This window comes from Notothenia rossii (genome assembly GCF_949606895.1).
Source record: "Notothenia rossii genome assembly, chromosome: 9".
NCBI lineage: Eukaryota > Metazoa > Chordata > Actinopteri > Perciformes > Nototheniidae > Notothenia > Notothenia rossii.
In genome coordinates this window covers 38,416,997-38,436,800 of record NC_136907.1, presented here as the reverse complement: position 1 = coordinate 38,436,800, position 19,804 = coordinate 38,416,997, and the positions used below count along the sequence as shown (strand labels likewise).

Below are 19,804 nucleotides of genomic sequence, written 5' to 3'. Positions count from 1 at the left end.
TGTGTCTTACCAACATAAAGCTCACTGTAGAACTCCAGTTTTGTGTGTCCATGGGGGGGCATGGGTTTGACCTCTCTGTACTGTCCATCAAGCTGCAGCAGGACCTCCTTGATGTTCTTCTCTGCCTCCAAGTGATGCCACTGGTCATCGTTCAGAGGCAGCGGCGAGCGGACGCTGAGCTCCACCCGCTCACCGCCTACATAAAAAGAGAAGGAGACCACCGAGCCCCCTAAGAGCACCACACTCAGATCAGCACTGCCACATGTGGAAGATCAACTCAAACTAATGTCTTGGTGTGAAATCACTCAAACCAAAATACATTAAGAAAAATGTATGCCCCTGTTTCAAGTCTTTATCCCCTTGTTTCTAGTCTCTAGTATTTATGCTCCTGTTTCTAGTCTTTATGCCCTTGTTTCTAGTCTCTAGTATTTATGCTCCTGTTTCTAGTCTATAATCTTTATTACCCTGTTTCTAGTCTTTATCCCTTTGTTTCTAGTCTCTAGTCTTTATGCTCCTGTTTCTAGTCTCTAGTATGTATGCTCCTGTTTCTAGTCTTCTTCCCCCTGCTTCTAGTCTCTAGTCTGTATGCCCCTGTTTCAAGTCTTTATCCCCCTGTTTCTAGTCTCTACTATTTATGCTCCTGTTTCTAGTCTCTAGTCTTTATGCTCCTGTTTCAAGTATTTATCCCCTTGTTTCTAGTCTCTAGTCTTTATCCCCCTGCTTCTAATCTCTAGTCTTTATCCCCCTGCTTCTAATCTCTAGTCTTTATCCCCCTGCTTCTAGTCTCTAGTCTTTATCCCCCTGCTTCTAGTCTCTAATCTTTACCCCCCGCTTCTAATCTCGAGTCTTTATCCCCCTGCTTCTAGTCTCTAGTCTTTATCCCCCTGCTTATAGTCTCTAGTCTGTATCATCCTGCTTCTAGTCTCTAGTCTTTATCCCCTTGTTTCTAGTCTCCAGTCTTTATCCCCCTGTTTCTAGTCCCTAGTCTTTCTCCCCCTGCTTCTAGTCTCTAGTCTTTATCCCCCTGCTTCTAGTCTTTATGCTCCTCTTTCTAGTCTCTAGTCTTTATCCCCCTGCTTCTAATCTATAGTCTTTATCCCCCTGCTTCTAATTTCTAGTCTTTATCCCCCTGCTTATAGTCTCTAGTCTTTATCCCCCTGCTTCTAGTCTCCAGGCTTTATCCCCTTGTTTTCTAGTCTCCAGTCTTTATCCCCCTGTTTCTAGTCCCAGTCTTTATCCCCCTGCTTCTAGTCTCTAGTCTTTACCCCCCTGCTTCTAGTCTTTATGATCCTGTTTCGAGTCTCTAGTCTTTATCCCCCTGCTTCTATTCTCTAGTCTTTATCCCCCTGCTTCTAATCTCTAGTCTTTATCCCCCTGCTTCTAATCTCTAGTCTTTATCCCCCTGCTTCTAATCTCTAGTCTTTATCCCCCTGCTTATAGTCTCTAGTCTTTATCCCCCTGCTTCTAGTCTCCAGGCTTTATCCCCTTGTTGTCTAGTCTCTAGTCTTTATCCCCCTGTTTCTAGTCCCAGTCTTTATCCCACTGCTTATAGTCTCTAGTCTTTACCCCCCTGCTTCTAGTCTTTATGCTCCTGTTTCGAGTCTCTAGTCTTTATCCCCCTGCTTCTATTCTCTAGTCTCTATCCCCCTGCTTCTAATCTCTAGTCTTTATCCCCCTGCTTCTAATCTTTATCCCCCTGCTTCTAATCTCTAGTCTTTAATCCCCCTGGTTCTAGTCTCTAGTCTTTATCCCCCTGCTTCTAGTCTGCAGGCTTTATCCCCTTGTTTCTAGTCTCGTCTTTATCCCCGTTTCTAGTCCCAGTCTTTATCCCCCTGCATCTAATCTCCAGTCTTTATCCCCTTGTTTCTAGTCTCCATTCTTTATCCCCCTGCTTCTAATCTTTATCCCCCTGCTTCTAATCTATAATCTTTATCCCACTGTTTATAGTCTCTAGTCTCTATGCTCCTGTTTCTAGTCTCTAGTCTTTATCCCCCTGTTTCTAGTCTCTAGTCATATGCTTCTGTTTCTAGTTGTTATCCCTATTTCTAGTCTCTAGTATTTATGCTCCTGCTTCTAGTCTTTATCCCCCTGTTTCTAGTCTCTAATATTTATGCTCCTGTTTCTAGTCTTTATCCCTATTTCTAGTCTCCAGTCTTTATGCTCCTGTTTCTAGTCTCTCGTCTTTATGCTCCTGTTTCTAGTCTTTATTCCCCTGCTTCAAATCTCTAGTCTTTATCCCCCTGCTTCTAATCTATACTCTTTATCCCCCTGCTTATAGTCTCTAGTCTTTATCCCCCTGTTTCTAGTCTCTAGTCTCTATGCTTCTGTTTCTAGTCTTTATCCCTCTTTTTCTAGTCTCTAGTCTTTATGCTCCTGTTTCTAGTCTCTAGTCTTTACCTCCCTGCTTATAGTCTCTAGTCTTTATCCCCCTGTTTCTAGTCTCCAGTCTTTATCCCCTTGTTTCTAGTCTCCAGTCTTTATCCCCGTTTCTAGTCCCTAGTCTTTATCCCCCTGCTTCTAGTCTCCAGGCTTTATCCGCTTGTTTCTAGTCTATAGTCTTTATCCCACTGTTTCCACTTCCAGTCTTTATCCCCCTGCTTCTAGTCTCTAGTCTTTATCCCCCTGCTTCTAGTCTCTAGTCTTTATCCCCCTGTTTCTAGTCTCTCTGCTTCTGTTTCAAGTCTGTATACCCCTTTTTCTAGTCCCTAGTCTTTATCCCCCTGCTTCTAGTGTCCAGGCTTTATCCCCTTGTTTCTAGTCTACAGTCTTTATCCCCCTGTTTCCAGTCCCAGTCTTTATCCCCCTGCTTCTAGTCTATAGTCTGTATCCCCCTGCTTCTAGTGTTTATGATCGTGTTTCTAGTCTCTAATCTTTATCCCCCTGCTTCTATTCTCTAGTCTTTATTCCCCTGCTTCTAGTCTATAGTCTTTATCCCCCTGCTTCTAATCTCTAGTCTTTATCCCCCTGCTTCTCATCTCTAGTCTTTATCCCCCTGCTTCTAATCTCTAGTCTTTATCCCCCTGCTTATAATCCCTAATCTTTATCCCCCTGTTTCTAGTCTCTAGTCTTTATGCTCATGTTTTGTAGTTTCTAGTCTTTATGCTTCTGTTTCTAGTCTTTTTCCCCGTTTCTAGTCTCTAGTCTTTATGCTCCTGCTTCTAATCTCTAGTCTTTATCCCCCTGCTTCTAGTCTCTAGTCTTTTTCCCCCTACTTATAATCTCTAGTCTTTATCCCACTGCTTTTAGTCTCTAGTCTTTATCACCCTGCTTCTAATCTCGTCTTTATCCCCCTGCTTCTAATCTCTAGTCCTTAATCCCCCTGGTTCTAGTCTCTAGTCTTTATCCCCCTGTTTATAATCCCTAATCTTCATCCCCCTATTTATAGTTTCTAGTCTTTGTGCTCCTGTTTCTAGTCTCTAGTCTCTAGTCTTTATGCTTCTCTTTCTAGTCTTTATCCCCCTGTTTCTAGTCTCTAGTCTTTATGCTCCTGTTTCTAGTCTTTATGCTTCTGTTTCTAGTCTCTAGTCTTTATCCCCTGCTTCTAGGCTCTAGTCTTTATCCCCCTGCTTCTAGTCTCTAGTCTTTATCCCCATGTTTCTAGTCTCTATTCTTCTGTTTCTAGTATTTATCCCCCTACTTCTAGTCTCTAGTCTTTATCCCCTGCTTCTAATCTCTAATCTTTATCCCCTGCTTCTAATCTCTAGTCTTTATCCCCCTGCTTCTAGTCTCTAGTCTTTATCCCCTGCTTCTAGTCTCTAGTCTTTATGCTCCTGTTTCTAGTCTCTAGTCTTTATCCCCCTGCTTCTAATCTCTAGTCTTTGTCCCCCTGCTTATAATCTCTAGTCTTTATCCCCCTGCTTCTAGTCTCTAGTCTTTATCCCCCTGTTTCTAATCCCTAGTCGTTATCCCCCTGCTTCTAGTCTGTATCCCCCTGCTTCTAATGTCTAGTCTTTATCCCCCTTCTTCTAGTCTCTAGTCTTTATCCCCCTGCTTCTAATCCCTAGTCATTATCCCCCTGCTTCTAATCTTTATCCCCCTGCTTCTAATCTCTAGTCTTTATGCTCCTGTTTCTAGTCTTTATGCTTCTGTTTCTAGTCTTTATCCCCCTGCTTCTAGTCTCCAGTCTTTATCCCCTTGTTTCTAGTCTCCAGTCTTTATCCCCCTGTTTCTAGTCCCTAATCTCTATCCCCCGGTTTTTAGTCTCTAGTCTTTATGCTCCCTTTTCTAGTCTCTAGTCTTTATGCTTCAGTTTCTAGTCCAAGTCTTTTTTCCCCTGTTTCTAGTCTTTATGCTCCTGTTTCTAGTCTCTAATCTTTATCCCCCTGCTTCTATTCGCTAGTCTTTAGCCCCCTGCTTCTAATCTCTAGTCTTTATCCCCCTTTTTCTAGTCTTTCTGCTCCTGTTTCTAGTCTCTAGTCTTTATCCCCCTGCTTCTAGTCTCTAGTCTTTATCCCCCTGATTCTAGTCTCCATGCATTATCCCCTTGTTTCTAGTCTACAGTCTTTATCCCCCTGTTTCTAGTCCCAGTCTTTATCCCCCTGCTTCTAGTCTATAGTCTTTATCCTCCTGCTTCTAGTCTTTATGCTCATGTTTCTAGTCTCTAATCTTTATCCCCCTGCTTATATTCTCTAGTCTTTATCCCCCTGATTCTAATCTCTAGTCTTTATCCCCCTGCTTCTAGTTTCTAGTCTTTATCCCCCTGCATCTAATCTCTAGTCTTTATCCCCCTGCTTCTAGTCTCTAGTCTTTATCCCCCTGCTTCTAATCTCTAGTCATTATCCCCCTGCTTCTAGCCTTTATGCTCCTCTTTCTAGTCTCTAGTCTTTATCCCCCTGCTTCTAGTCTCCAGGCTTTATCCTCTTGCTTCTAGTCTACAGTCTTTATCCCCCTGTTTCTAGTCTCTAAACGTTATGCTCCTGTTTCTAGTCTCTAGTCTTTATCCCCCTGCTTCTAGTCTCTAGTCTTTATGCTCCTGTTTCTAGTCTCTAGTCTTTATGCTTCTGTTTCTAGTCTTTATCCCCTTGTTTCTAGTCTCTAGTCTTTATGCTCCTGTTTCTAGTCTCTAGTCTTTATGCTTCCGTTTCTAGTCTCTAGTCTTAATCCCCCTGCTTCTAGTCTCTAGTCTTTATGCTTCTGTTTCTACTCTCTAGTCTTTATGCGTCTGTTTCTAGTCTTTATCCCCGTTTCTAGTCTCTAGTCTTTATGCTCCTGTTTCTAGTCTATAGTCTTTATGCTTCTGTTTCTACTCTCTAGTCTTTATGCTTCTGTTTCTAGTCTCTAGTCTTTATCCCCCTGCTTATAATCCCTAATCTTTATCCCCCTGTTTATAGTCTCTAGTCTTTATGCTCCTTGTTCTAGTCTCTAGTCTTTATGCTTCTGTTTCTTGTCTTTATCCCCCTGTTTCTAGTCTCTAGTCTTTATGCTCCTTTTTCTAGTCTCTAATCTTTATCCCCCTGCTTCTAGTCTTTATGCATCTGTTTCTAGTCTCTTTATGATTCTGTTTCTAGTCTTTATCCCCTGCTTCTAATCCCTAGTCGTTATACCCCTGCTTCTAGTCTCCAGTCTTTATCCCCTTGTTTCTAGTCTCCAGTCTTTATCCCCCTGCTTCTAATCTTTATCCCCCTGCTTCTAATCTCTAGTCTTTATCCCATTGTTTCTAGTCTCCAGTCTTTATCCCCCTGTTTCTAGTCCCTAATCTTTATCCCCCTGTTTCTAGTCTCTAGTCTTTATGCTCCTGTTACTAGTCTCTAGTCTTTATCCCCCTGCTTATAGTCTCTAGTATTTATCCCCCTACTTCTAATCTCTATCCCCCTGCTTCTAGTCTCTATCCCCCTGCTTCTAGTCTCTAGTCTTTATCCCCCTGCTTCTAGTCTCCATTCTTTATCCCCTTGTTTCTAGTCTCCAGTCTTTATCCCCTTGTTTCTAGTCTCCAGTCTTTATCCCCCTGCTTCTAATCTTTATCCCCCTGCTTCTAATCTCTAGTCTTTATCCCATTGTTTCTAGTCTCCAGTCTTTATCCCCCTGTTTCTAGTCCCTAATCTTTATCCCCCTGTTACTAGTCTCTAGTCTTTATCCCCCTGCTTCTAGTCTCCATTCTTTATCCCCTTGTTTCTAGTCTCCAGTCTTTATCCCCCTGCTTCTAATCTCTAGTCTTTTCCCCCCTGCTTCTAATCCCTAGTCGTTACCCCCCTGCTTCTAATCTCTAGTCTTTATGCTCCTGTTTCTAGTCTTTATCACCCTGTTTTTAGTCTCTAGTCTTTATGCTCCTGTTTCTAGTCTCTAGTCTTTGTCCCCCTGCTTCTAGTCTCTAGTCTTTATCCCCCTGCTTCTAGTCTTTATGCCCCTGTTTCTAGTCTCTAGTCTCTATGCTCCTTTTTCTAGTCTATAGTCTTTATGCTTCTGTTTCTAGTCTCGTCTTTTTGCTCCTGTTTCTAGTCGTTATCCCTGTTTCTAGTCTCTAGTATTTATGCTCCTGCTTCTAGTCTTTATCCCCCTGTTTCTAGTCTCTAATATGTATGCTCCTGTTTCCAGTCTTTATCCCTATTTCTAGTCTCTAGTCTTTATGCTCCTGTTTCTAGTCTCTCGTCTTTATGCTCCTGTTTCTAGGCTTTATCCCCTTGCTTCTAATCTCTAGTCTTTATCCCCCTGCTTCTAATCTCTAGTCTTTATCCCCCTGCTTCTAATCTCTAGTTTTTATCCCCCTGCTTCTAGTCTCTAGTCTTTATCCCCCTGCTTCTAGTCTCTAGTTTTTATCCTCCTACTTCTAATCTCTAGTCTTTATCCCACTGCTTCTAATCTCTAGTCTTTATCCCCCTGCTTCTAGCCTTTATGCTCCTCTTTCTAGTCTCTAGTCTTTATCCCCCTGCTTCTAGTCTCCAGGCTTTATCCCCTTGCTTCTAGTCTCTAGTCTTTATCCCCCTGCTTCTATTCTCTAGTCTTTATGCTCCTGTTTCTAGTCTCTAGTCTTTATGCTTCTGTTTCTAGTCTTTATCCCCGTTTCTAGTCTCTAGTCTTTATGCTCCTGTTTCTATTCTATATTATTTATGCTTCTGCTTCTAGTCTCTAGTCTTTAACCCCCTGCTTCTAGTCTCTAGTCTTTATCCCCTGCTTCTAATCTCTAATCTTTATCCCCCTGCTTCTAATCTCTAGTCTTTATCCAGTTGCTTCTAGTCTCTAGTCTTTATCCCCTGCTTCTAGTCTCTAGTCTTTATCCCCCTGCTTCTAGTCTTTATGCTCCTCTTTATAGTCTCTAGTCTTTATCCCCCTGCTTCTATCCTCCAGTCTTTATCCCCCTGTTTCCAGTCCCAGTCTTTATCCCCCTGCTTCTAGTCTATAGTCTGTATCCCCCTGCTTCTAGTCTTTATGCTCGTGTTTCTAGTCTCTAATCTTTATCCCCCTGCTTCTATTCTCTAGTCTTTATCCCCCTGTTTCTAGTCTCTATGCTTCTGTTTCTAGTATTTATCCCCCTGCTTCTAGTCTCTAGTCTTTATCCCCTGCTTCTAATCTCTAATCTTTATCCCCCTTCTTCTAATCTCTAGTCTTTATCCCCCTGCGTCTAGTCTCTAGTCTTTATCCCCCTGCTTCTAGTCTCTAGTCTTTATCCCCCTGTTTCTAGTCTTTATGCTCCTTTCTAGTCTCTAGTCTTTATCCCCCTGCTTCTAGTGTCCAGGCTGTATCCCCTTGTTTCTAGTCTACAGTCTTTATCCCCCTGTTTCCAGTCCCAGTCTTTATCCCCCTGCTTCTAGTCTATAGTCTGTATCCCCCTGCTTCTAGTGTGTATGCTCGTGTTTCTAGTCTCTAATCTTTATCCCCCTGCTTCTATTCTCTAGTCTTTATTCCCCTGCTTCTAGTCTATAGTCTTTATCCCCCTGCTTCTAATCTCTAGTCTTTATCCCCCTGCTTCTCATCTCTAGTCTTTATCCCCCTGCTTCTCATCTCTAGTCTTTATCCCCCTGCTTCTAATCTCTAGTCTTTATCCCCCTGCTTATAATCCCTAATCTTTATCCCCCTGTTTCTAGTCTCTAGTCTTTATGCTCATGTTTTGTAGTTTCTAGTCTTTATGCTTCTGTTTCTAGTCTTTATCCCCGTTTCTAGTCTCTAGTCTTTATGCTCCTGTTTCTAGTCTATAGTCTTTATGCTTCTGTTTCTACTCTAGTCTTTATGCTTCGGTTTCTAGTCTCTAGTCTTTATCCCCCTGCTTCTCATCTCTAGTCTTTATCCCCCTGCTTCTAATCTCTAGTCTTTATCCCCCTGCTTATAATCCCTAATCTTTATCCCCCTGTTTATAGTCTCTAGTCTTTATGCTCCTTGTTCTAGTCTCTTTATGATTCTGTTTCTAGTCTTTATCCCCTGCTTCTAGTCTCTAGTCTTTATGCTCCTGTTTCTAGTCTCTTTATGATTCTGTTTCTAGTCTTTATCCCCTGCTTCTAATCCCTAGTCGTTATACCCCTGCTTCTAGTCTTTATGCATCTGTTTCTAGTCTCTTTATGATTCTGTTTCTAGTCTTTATCCCCTGCTTCTAATCCCTAGTCGTTATACCCCTGCTTCTAGTCTCCAGTCTTTATCCCCCTGTTTCTAGTCTCCAGTCTTTATCCCCCTGCTTCTAATCTTTATCCCCCTGCTTCTAATCTCTAGTCTTTATCCCATTGTTTCTAGTCTCCAGTCTTTATCCCCCTGTTTCTAGTCCCTAATCTTTATCCCCCTGTTTCTAGTCTCTAGTCTTTATGCTCCTGATACTAGTCTCTAGTCTTTATCCCCCTGCTTCTAGTCTCTAGTATTTATCCCCCTACTTCTAATCTCTATCCCCCTGCTTCTAGTCTCTATCCCCCTGCTTCTAGTCTCTAGTCTTTATCCCCCTGCTTCTAGTCTCCATTCTTTATCCCCTTGTTTCTAGTCTCCAGTCTTTATCCCCCTGCTTCTAATCTCTAGTCTTTTCCCCCCTGCTTCTAATCCCTAGTCGTTATCTCCCTGCTTCTAATCTCTAGTCTTTATGCTCCTGTTTCTAGTCTTTATCACCCTGTTTTTAGTCTCTAGTCTTTATGCTCCTGTTTCTAGTCTCTAGTCTTTGTCCCCCTGCTTCTAGTCTCTAGTCTTTATCCCCCTGCTTCTAGTCTTTATGCCCCTGTTTCTAGTCTCTAGTCTCTATGCTCCTTTTTCTAGTCTATAGTCTTTATGCTTCTGTTTCTAGTCTCGTCTTTTTGCTCCTGTTTCTAGTCGTTATCCCTGTTTCTAGTCTCTAGTATTTATGCTCCTGCTTCTAGTCTTTATCCCCCTGTTTCTAGTCTCTAATATGTATGCTCCTGTTTCTAGTCTTTATCCCTATTTCTAGTCTCTAGTCTTTATGCTCCTGTTTCTAGTCTCTCGTCTTTATGCTCCTGTTTCTAGGCTTTATCCCCTTGCTTCTAATCTCTAGTCTTTATCCCCCTGCTTCTAATCTCTAGTCTTTATCCCCCTGCTTCTAATCTCTAGTTTTTATCCCCCTGCTTCAAGTCTCTAGTCTTTATCCCCCTGCATCTAGTCAGTAGTCTTTATCCCCCTGCTTCTAGTCTCTAGTTTTTATCCTCCTACTTCTAATCTCTAGTCTTTATCCCACTGCTTCTAATCTCTAGTCTGTATCCCCCTGCTTCTAGCCTGTATGCGCCTCTTTCTAGTCTCTAGTCTTTATCCCCCTGCTTCTAGTCTCCAGGCTTTATCCCCTTGCTTCTAGTCTCTAGTCTTTATCCCCCTGCTTCTATTCTCTAGTCTTTATGCTCCTGTTTCTAGTCTCTAGTCTTTATGCTTCTGTTTCTAGTCTTTATCCCCGTTTCTAGTCTCTAGTCTTTATGCTCCTGTTTCTATTCTATATTATTTATGCTTCTGTTTCTAGTCTCTAGTCTTTAACCCCCTGCTTCTAGTCTCTAGTCTTTATCCCCTGCTTCTAATCTCTAATCTTTATCCCCCTGCTTCTAATCTCTAGTCTTTATCCAGTTGCTTCTAGTCTCTAGTCTTTATCCCCTGCTTCTAGTCTCTAGTCTTTATCCCCCTGCTTCTAGTCTTTATGCTCCTCTTTATAGTCTCTAGTCTTTATCCCCCTGCTTCTAGCCTCCAGCCTTTATCCCCCTGTTTCCAGTCCCAGTCTTTATCCCCCTGCTTCTAGTCTATAGTCTGTATCCCCCTGCTTCTAGTCTTTATGCTCGTGTTTCTAGTCTCTAATCTTTATCCCCCTGCTTCTATTCTCTAGTCTTTATCCCCCTGTTTCTAGTCTCTATGCTTCTGTTTCTAGTATTTATCCCCCTGCTTCTAGTCTCTAGTCTTTATCCCCTGCTTCTAATCTCTAATCTTTATCCCCCTTCTTCTAATCTCTAGTCTTTATCCCCCTGCTTCTAGTCTCTAGTCTTTATCCCCCTGCTTCTAGTCTCTAGTCTTTATCCCCCTGTTTCTAGTCTCTCTGCTTCTGTTTCAAGTCTGTATGCCCCTTTTTCTAGTCCCTAGTCTTTATCCCCCTGCTTCTAGTCTTTATGCTCCTTTCTAGTCTCTAGTCTTTATCCCCCTGCTTCTAGTGTCCAGGCTGTATCCCCTTGTTTCTAGTCTACAGTCTTTATCCACCTGTTTCCAGTCCCAGTCTTTATCCCCCTGCTTCTAGTCTATAGTCTGTATCCCCCTGCTTCTAGTGTTTATGCTCGTGTTTCTAGTCTCTAATCTTTATCCCCCTGCTTCTATTCTCTAGTCTTTATTCCCCTGCTTCTAGTCTATAGTCTTTATCCCCCTGCTTCTAATCTCTAGTCTTTATCCCCCTGCTTCTCATCTCTAGTCTTTATCCCCCTGCTTCTAATCTCTAGTCTTTATCCCCCTGCTTCTAATCTCTAGTCTTTATCCCCCTGCTTATAATCCCTCATCTTTATCCCCCTGTTTCTAGTCTCTAGTCTTTATGCTCATGTTTTGTAGTTTCTAGTCTTTATGCTTCTGTTTCTAGTCTTTATCCCCGTTTCTAGTCTCTAGTCTTTATGCTCCTGTTTCTAGTCTATAGTCTTTATGCTTCTGTTTCTACTCTCTAGTCTTTATGCTTCTGTTTCTAGTCTCTAGTCTTTATCCCCCTGCTTATAATCCCTAATCTTTATCCCCCTGTTTATAGTCTCTAGTCTTTATGCTTCTGTTTCTTGTCTTTATCCCCCTGTTTCTAGTCTCTAGTCTTTATGCTCCTGTTTCTAGTCTCTTTATGATTCTGTTTCTAGTCTTTATCCCCTGCTTCTAATCCCTAGTCGTTATACCCCTGCTTCTAGTCTTTATGCATCTGTTTCTAGTCTCTTTATGATTCTGTTTCTAGTCTTTATCCCCTGCTTCTAATCCCTAGTCGTTATACCCCTGCTTCTAGTCTCCAGTCTTTATCCCCTTGTTTCTAGTCTCCAGTCTTTATCCCCCTGCTTCTAATCTTTATCCCCCTGCTTCTAATCTCTAGTCTTTATCCCATTGTTTCTAGTCTCCAGTCTTTATCCCCCTGTTTCTAGTCCCTAATCTTTATCCCCCTGTTTCTAGTCTCTAGTCTTTATGCTCCTGATACTAGTCTCTAGTCTTTATCCCCCTGCTTCTAGTCTCTAGTATTTATCCCCCTACTTCTAATCTCTATCCCCCTGCTTCTAGTCTCTATCCCCCTGCTTCTAGTCTCCATTCTTTATCCCCTTGTTTCTAGTCTCCAGTCTTTATCCCCTTGTTTCTAGTCTCCAGTCTTTATCCCCCTGCTTCTAATCTCTATCCCCCTGCTTCTAATCTCTAGTCTTTATCCCATTGTTTCTAGTCTCCAGTCTTTATCCCCCTGTTTCTAGTCCCTAATCTTTATCCCCCTGTTACTAGTCTCTAGTCTTTATCCCCCTGCTTCTAGTCTCCATTCTTTATCCCCTTGTTTCTAGTCTCCAGTCTTTATCCCCCTGCTTCTAATCTCTAGTCTTTTCCCCCCTGCTTCTAATCCCTAGTCGTTATCCCCCTGCTTCTAATCTCTAGTCTTTATGCTCCTGTTTCTAGTCTCTAGTCTTTGTCCCCCTGCTTCTAGTCTCTAGTCTTTATCCCCCTGCTTCTAGTCTTTATGCCCCTGTTTCTAGTCTCTAGTCTCTATGCTCCTTTTTCTAGTCTATAGTCTTTATGCTTCTGTTTCTAGTCTCGTCTTTTTGCTCCTGTTTCTAGTCGTTATCCCTGTTTCTAGTCTCTAGTATTTATGCTCCTGCTTCTAGTCTTTATCCCCCTGTTTCTAGTCTCTAATATGTATGCTCCTGTTTCTAGTCTTTATCCCTATTTCTAGTCTCTAGTCTTTATGCTCCTGTTTCTAGTCTCTCGTCTTTATGCTCCTGTTTCTAGGCTTTATCCCCTTGCTTCTAATCTCTAGTCTTTATCCCCCTGCTTCTAATCTCTAGTCTTTATCCCCCTGCTTCTAATCTCTAGTTTTTATCCCCCTGCTTCTAGTCTCTAGTCTTTATCCCCCTGCATCTAGTCAGTAGTCTTTATCCCCCTGCTTCTAGTCTCTAGTTTTTATCCTCCTACTTCTAATCTCTAGTCTTTATCCCACTGCTTCTAATCTCTAGTCTTTATCCCCCTGCTTCTAGCCTTTATGCGCCTCTTTCTAGTCTCTAGTCTTTATCCCCCTGCTTCTAGTCTCCAGGCTTTATCCCCTTGCTTCTAGTCTCTAGTCTTTATGCTCCTGTTTCTAGTCTCTAGTCTTTATGCTTCTGTTTCTAGTCTTTATCCCCGTTTCTAGTCTCTAGTCTTTATGCTCCTGTTTCTATTCTATATTATTTATGCTTCTGTTTCTAGTCTCTAGTCTTTAACCCCCTGCTTCTAGTCTCTAGTCTTTATCCCCTGCTTCTAATCTCTAATCTTTATCCCCCTGCTTCTAATCTCTAGTCTTTATCCAGTTGCTTCTAGTCTCTAGTCTTTATCCCCTGCTTCTAGTCTCTAGTCTTTATCCCCCTGCTTCTAGTCTTTATGCTCCTCTTTATAGTCTCTAGTCTTTATCCCCCTGCTTCTAGCCTCCAGCCTTTATCCCCCTGTTTCCAGTCCCAGTCTTTATCCCCCTGCTTCTAGTCTATAGTCTGTATCCCCCTGCTTCTAGTCTTTATGCTCGTGTTTCTAGTCTCTAATCTTTATCCCCCTGCTTCTATTCTCTAGTCTTTATCCCCCTGTTTCTAGTCTCTATGCTTCTGTTTCTAGTATTTATCCCCCTGCTTCTAGTCTCTAGTCTTTATCCCCTGCTTCTAATCTCTAATCTGTATCCCCCTTCTTCTAATCTCTAGTCTTTATCCCCCTGCTTCTAGTCTCTAGTCTTTATCCCCCTGCTTCTAGTCTCTAGTCTTTATCCCCCTGTTTCTAGTCTCTCTGCTTCTGTTTCAAGTCTGTATGCCCCTTTTTCTAGTCCCTAGTCTTTATCCCCCTGCTTCTAGTCTTTATGCTCCTTTCTAGTCTCTAGTCTTTATCCCCCTGCTTCTAGTGTCCAGGCTGTATCCCCTTGTTTCTAGTCTACAGTCTTTATCCCCCTGTTTCCAGTCCCAGTCTTTATCCCCCTGCTTCTAGTCTATAGTCTGTATCCCCCTGCTTCTAGTGTTTATGCTCGTGTTTCTAGTCTCTAATCTTTATCCCCCTGCTTCTATTCTCTAGTCTTTATTCCCCTGCTTCTAGTCTATAGTCTTTATCCCCCTGCTTCTAATCTCTAGTCTTTATCCCCCTGCTTCTCATCTCTAGTCTTTATCCCCCTGCTTCTAATCTCTAGTCTTTATCCCCCTGCTTCTAATCTCTAGTCTTTATCCCCCTGCTTATAATCCCTAATCTTTATCCCCCTGTTTCTAGTCTCTAGTCTTTATGCTCATGTTTTGTAGTTTCTAGTCTTTATGCTTCTGTTTCTAGTCTTTATCCCCGTTTCTAGTCTCTAGTCTTTATGCTCCTGTTTCTAGTCTATAGTCTTTATGCTTCTGTTTCTAGTCTCTAGTCTTTATCCCCCTGCTTATAATCCCTAATCTTTATCCCCCTGTTTCTAGTCTCTAGTCTTTATGCTCATGTTTTGTAGTTTCTAGTCTTTATGCTTCTGTTTCTTGTCTTTATCCCCCTGTTTCTAGTCTCTAGTCTTTATGCTCCTGTTTCTAGTCTCTAATCTTTATCCCCCTGCTTCTAGTCTTTATGCATCTGTTTCTAGTCTCTTTATGATTCTGTTTCTAGTCTTTATCCCCTGCTTCTAATCCCTAGTCGTTATACCCCTGCTTCTAGTCTCCAGTCTTTATCCCCTTGTTTCTAGTCTCCAGTCTTTATCCCCCTGCTTCTAATCTTTATCCCCCTGCTTCTAATCTCTAGTCTTTATCCCATTGTTTCTAGTCTCCAGTCTTTATCCCCCTGTTTCTAGTCTCTAGTCTTTATGCTCCTGTTTCTAGTCTATAGTCTTTATGCTTCTGTTTCTAGTCTCTAGTCTTTATCCCCCTGCTTATCATCCCTAATCTTTATCCCCCTGTTTATAGTCTCTAGTCTTTATGCTCCTTGTTCTAGTCTCTAGTCTTTATGCTTCTGTTTCTTGTCTTTATCCCCCTGTTTCTAGTCTTGTCTTTATACTCCTGTTTCTAGTCTCTAGTCTTTATCCCCCTGCTTCTAGTCTCTATTCTTTATGCACCTGTTTCTAGTCTCTTTATGATTCTGTTTCTAGTCTTTATCCCCTGCTTCTAATACCTAGTCGTTATCCCCTTGCTTATAGTCTCTATTATTTATCCCCCTGCTTCTAATCTCTAGTATTTATGCTTCTGTTTATTTTCTTTATCCCCCTGTTTCTAATCTCTAGTCTCTATCCCCCTGCTTCTAATCTCTATCCCCCTGCTTCTAGTCTCTATCCCCCTGCTTCTAGTCTCTAGTCTTTATCCCCCTGCTTCTAGTCTCCATTCTTTATCCCCTTGTTTCTAGTCTCCAGTGTTTATCCCCCTGCTTCTAATCTCTAGTCTTTTCCCCCCTGCTTCTAATCTCTAGTCTTTTCCCCCCTGCTTCTAATCCCTAGTCGTTATCCCCCTGCTTCTAATCTCTAGTCTTTATCCCCCTGCTTATAATCCCTAATCTTTATCCCCCTGTTTCTAGTCTCTAGTTTTTATGCTCCTGTTGCTAGTCTTTATCCCCCTGTTTTTAGTCTCTAGTCTTTATGCTTCTGTTTCTAGTCTCTAGTCTTTGTCCCCCTGCTTCTAGTCTCTAGTCTTTATCCCCCTGCTTCTAGTCTTTATGCACCTGTTTCTAGTCTCTAGTCTCTATGCTCCTGTTTCTAGTCTATAGTCTTTATCCCCCTGTTTCTAGTCTCTAGTCTTTATGCTTCTGTTTCTAGTCTCGTCTTTTTGCTCCTGTTTCTAGTCGTTATCCCTGTTTCTAGTCTCTAGTATTTATGCTCCTGCTTCTAGTCTTTAACCCCTATTTCTAGTCTCTAGTCTTTATGCTCCTGTTTCTAGTCTCTCGTCTTTATGCTCCTGTTTCTAGGCTTTATCCCCTTGCTTCTAATCTCTAGTCTTTATCCCCCTGCTTCTAATCTTTAGTCTTTATCCCCCTGCTTATAATCTCTAGTCTCTATCCCCCTGCTTCTAATCTCTAGTCTTTATCCCCCTACTTCTAATCTCTAGTCTTCATCCCGCTGCTTCTAGTCTCTAGTCTCTAGTCTTTATCCTCCTGCTTCTAGTCTCTAGTCTTTATCCCAATGCTTCTAGTTTCCAGTCTTTATCCCTTTGTTTCTAGTCTCCAGTCTGTATCCCCCTGTTTCTAGTTCCTAGTCGTTATCCCCCTTCTTCTAGTCCCTAGTCTTTATTCCCCTGATTCTAGTCTTTATGCTCCTGTTTCTAGTCTCTAGTCTTTACCCCCCTGCTTCTAATCTCTAGTCTGTATCCCCCTGCTTCTAGTCTCTAGTCTTTATCCCCCTGCTTCTAATCTCTAGTCTTTATCCCCTTGCTTCTAGTCTTTATCCCCCTGCTTCTAATCTCTAGTCTTTATCCCCTTGCTTCTAGTCTTTATCCCCCTGCATCTAATCTCGTCTTTATCCCCCTGCTTCTAATCTCTAGTCTTTATCCCCCTGCTTCTAGTCTTTATCCCCCTGCTTCTAATCTCGAGTCTTTAATCCCCCTGGTTCTAATCTGTAGTCTTTATCCCCCTGCATCTAATCTCGTCTTTATCCCCCTGCTTCTAGTCTCTAGTCTTTATGCTCCTGTTTCTAGTCTCTAGTATTTATGCTTCTGTTTCTAGTCTTTATCCCCGTTTCTAGTCTCTAGTCTTTATGCTTCTGTTTCTAGTCTCTAGTCTTTATCCCCTGCTTCTAATCCCTAGTCGTTATCCCCTTGCTTATAGTCTCTATTATTTATCCCCCTGCTTCTAATCTCTAGTATTTATGCTTCTGTTTATTTTCTTTATCCCCCTGTTTCTAATCTCTAGTCTCTATCCCCCTGCTTCTAATCTCTATCCCCCTGCTTCTAGTCTCTATCCCCCTGCTTCTAGTCTCTAGTCTTTATCCCCCTGCTTCTAGTCTCCATTCTTTATCCCCTTGTTTCTAGTCTCCAGTCTTTATTCCCCTGCTTCTAGTCTCCAGTGTTTATCCCCCTGCTTCTAATCTCTAGTCTTTTTCCCCCTGCTTCTAATCCCTAGTCGTTATCCCCTGCTTCTAATCTCTAGTCTTTATCCCCCTGCTTATAATCCCTAATCTTTATCCCCCTGTTTCTAGTCTCTAGTTGTTATGCTCCTGTTGCTAGTCTTTATCCCCCTGTTTTTAGTCTCTAGTCTTTATGCTTCTGTTTCTAGTCTCTAGTCTTTGTCCCCCTGCTTCTAGTCTCTAGTCTTTATCCCCCTGCTTCTAGTCTTTATGCACCTGTTTCTAGTCTCTAGTCTCTATGCTCCTGTTTCTAGTCTATAGTCTTTATCCCCCTGTTTCTAGTCTCTAGTCTTTATGCTTCTGTTTCTAGTCTCGTCTTTTTGCTCCTGTTTCTAGTCGTTATCCCTGTTTCTAGTCTCTAGTATTTATGCTCCTGCTTCTAGTCTTTAACCCCTGTTTGTAGTCTCTAATATTTATGCTCCTGTTTCTAGTCTTTATCCCTATTTCTAGTCTCTAGTCTTTATGCTCCTGTTTCTAGTCTCTCGTCTTTATGCTCCTGTTTCTAGGCTTTATCCCCTTGCTTCTAATCTCTAGTCTTTATCCCCCTGCTTCTAATCTCTAGTCTTTATCCCCCTGCTTCTAGTCTCTAGTCTCTATCCCCCTGCTTCTAATCTCCAGTCATTATCCCCCTGTTTCTAGTCTCTAGTCTTTATCCCCCTGCTTCTAATCTCTAGTCTCTATCCCCCTGCTTCTACACTCTAGTCTTTATCCCCCTACTTCTAATCTCTAGTCTTCATCCCGCTGCTTCTAGTCTCTAGTCTTTATCCTCCTGCTTCTAGTCTCTAGTCTTTATCCCAATTCTTCTAGTTTCCAGTCTTTATCCCTTTGTTTCTAGTCTCCAGTCTTTATCCCCCTGTTTCTAGTTCCTAGTCGTTATCCCCCTGATTCTAGTCTTTATGCTCCTGTTTCTAGTCTCTAGTCTTTACCCCCCTGCTTCTAATCTCTAGTCTGTATCCCCCTGCTTCTATTCTCTAGTCTTTATCCCCCTGCTTCTAATCTCTAGTCTTTATCCCCTTGCTTCTAATCTGTAGTCTTTATCCCCCTGCATCTAATCTTGTCTTTATCCCCCTGCTTCTAATCTCTAGTCTTTATCCCCCTGCTTCTAGTCTTTATCCCCCTGCTTCTAATCTCGAGTCTTTAATCCCCCTGGTTCTAATCTGTAGTCTTTATCCCCCTGCATCTAATCTCGTCTTTATCCCCCTGCTTATAGTCTCTAGTCTTTATGCTCCTGTTTCTAGTCTCTAGTCTTTATGCTTCTGTTTCTAGTCTTTATCCCCGTTTCTAGTCTCTAGTCTTTATCCCCCTGCCTCTAATCTCTAGTCTTTATCCCCTGCTTCTAATCTTTATCCCCCTGCTTCTAATCTCTAGTCTTTAATTCCCCTGGTTCTAGTCTCTAGTCTTTATTCCCCTGCCTCTAATCTCTAGTCTTTATCCCCTGCTTCTAATCTTTATCCCCCTGCTTCTAATCTCTAGTCTTTAATTCCCCTGGTTCTAGTCTCTAGTCTTTATGCTCCTGTTTCTAGTCTCTAATTTTTATCCCCCTGCTTCTAGTCTTTATGTTCCTGTTTCTAGTCTCTAGTCTTTATGCTTCTGTTTCTCGTCTTAATCCCCCTGTTTCTAGTCTTTATCCCCCTGCTTCTAGTCTTTATGCTTCTGTTTCTAGTCTTTACGCTTCTGTTTCTAGTCTCTAGTCTTTACGCTTCTGTTTCTAGTCTCTAGTCTTTATGCACCTGTTTCTAGTCTGTAGTCTTTATGCTTCTGTTTCTAGTCTTTATGCTTCTGTTTCTAGTCTTTATGCTCCTGTTTTAGTCTTTATCCCCCTGTTTCTAGTCTCTAGTATTTATGCTCCTGCTTCTAGTCTTTATCCCCCTGTTTCTAGTCTCTAGTCTTTATGCTCCTGTTTCTAGTCTTTATGCTCCTGTTGCTAGTCTCTAGTCTTTATGCTCCTGTTTCTAGTCCTTATCCCCTTGTTTCTAGTCTCCAGTCTTTATCCCCCTGTTTCTAGTCCCTAGTCTGTATGCTCCTGTTTCTAGTCGTTATCCCCTTGTTTCTAGTCTCTAGTCGTTATCCCCTTGTTTCTAGTCTCCAGTCTTTATGCTCCTGTTTCTAGTCTTTATGCTTCTGTTTCTAGTCTTTATCCCCCTGTTTCTAGTCTCTAGTCTTTATGCTCCTGTTTCTAGTCTGTAGTCTTTATGCTTCTGTTTCTAGTCTTTATGCTTCTGTTTCTAGTCTTTATCCCCCTGTTTCTAGTCTCTAGTATTTATGTTCCTGCTTCTAGTCTTTATCCCCCTGTTTCTAGTCTCTAATATTTATGCTCCTGTTTCTAGTCTTTATTCCTGTTTCTAGTCTTTATGCTCCTGTTGCTAGTCCCTAGTCTGTATGCTCCTGTTTCTAGTCGTTATCCCCTTGTTTCTAGTCTCTAGTCGTTATCCCCCTGTTTCTAGTCTCTAGTCTTTATCCCCTTGTTTCTAGTCTTTATGCTCCTGTTTCTAGTCTCTAGCATTTATGCTCCTATTTCTAGTCTTTATCCCTGTTTCTAGTATCAACCTTTATGCTCCTGCTTCTTGTCTCTAGTCTTTATTACATTACATGTTAATTGTTAGACGCTTTTATCCAAAGCGACATACTCAATACTGTGGACAATCACCACAGGAGCAATTTGAGGTGAAGTGTCTCAGGGACACAACGACATGCTGACTGCAGTGGGGTTTGAACCTGTGCTCCCCTGATCCGAACACCAACGCACTACTCCACTGCGCCACAGTCTCCCATTTATGCTCCTACTTCTAGTCTTTTTTAATTATATTGGCAAAGAAGAAGCATACACACACACTGCAGAGCATAATATACTGTCATTGTGTTGAAATAAATTGAAATAATTACATTTTAACTAGGAGTGTTTACACAAACAGACAGACACACACACCTCTGAGTTCAATGTGAAGGAAGCTGGTTGTTCCTAGGTTCTCTAGAAAGACTCCACGGGTGGAGGAGGTCTTGAAGTAGAAGGATATATCGGTGCTGGTCTCTCCTCTGAAGGACGGGAAGCGGAGGGAGGAGGCCGGGCTGCTGAAGGACGCTGCATTCCAGAAGCTCCCTTCGGAAAACAACAGCAGGCCATGCATGAACATACCAAATGTTTTTGTAATGATACGTCAAGTCTCTGTGAAAGATAGATGCGTGTTTGTGTGATGAGGG

General features: G+C 42.1%; 1 protein-coding gene across 2 annotated transcripts in view; it reads right to left on the bottom strand.

Annotated features, from left to right (window-relative positions):
* LOC307018883 (contactin-associated protein-like 2) overlaps positions 1 to 19,804 on the bottom strand; it is a 103,138-nt gene that overhangs the window by 41,332 nt on the left and 42,002 nt on the right. For both annotated transcript variants that reach the window (XM_079649371.1, XM_079649370.1), the window contains exons 17-18: positions 19,533 to 19,703; positions 11 to 229 (exon numbers count right to left, since the gene is read on the bottom strand). In XM_079649371.1, coding sequence (XP_079505497.1) covers positions 11 to 229; positions 19,533 to 19,703 — 390 coding nt within the window. The remainder of the gene's footprint in view (positions 1 to 10; positions 230 to 19,532; positions 19,704 to 19,804) is intronic.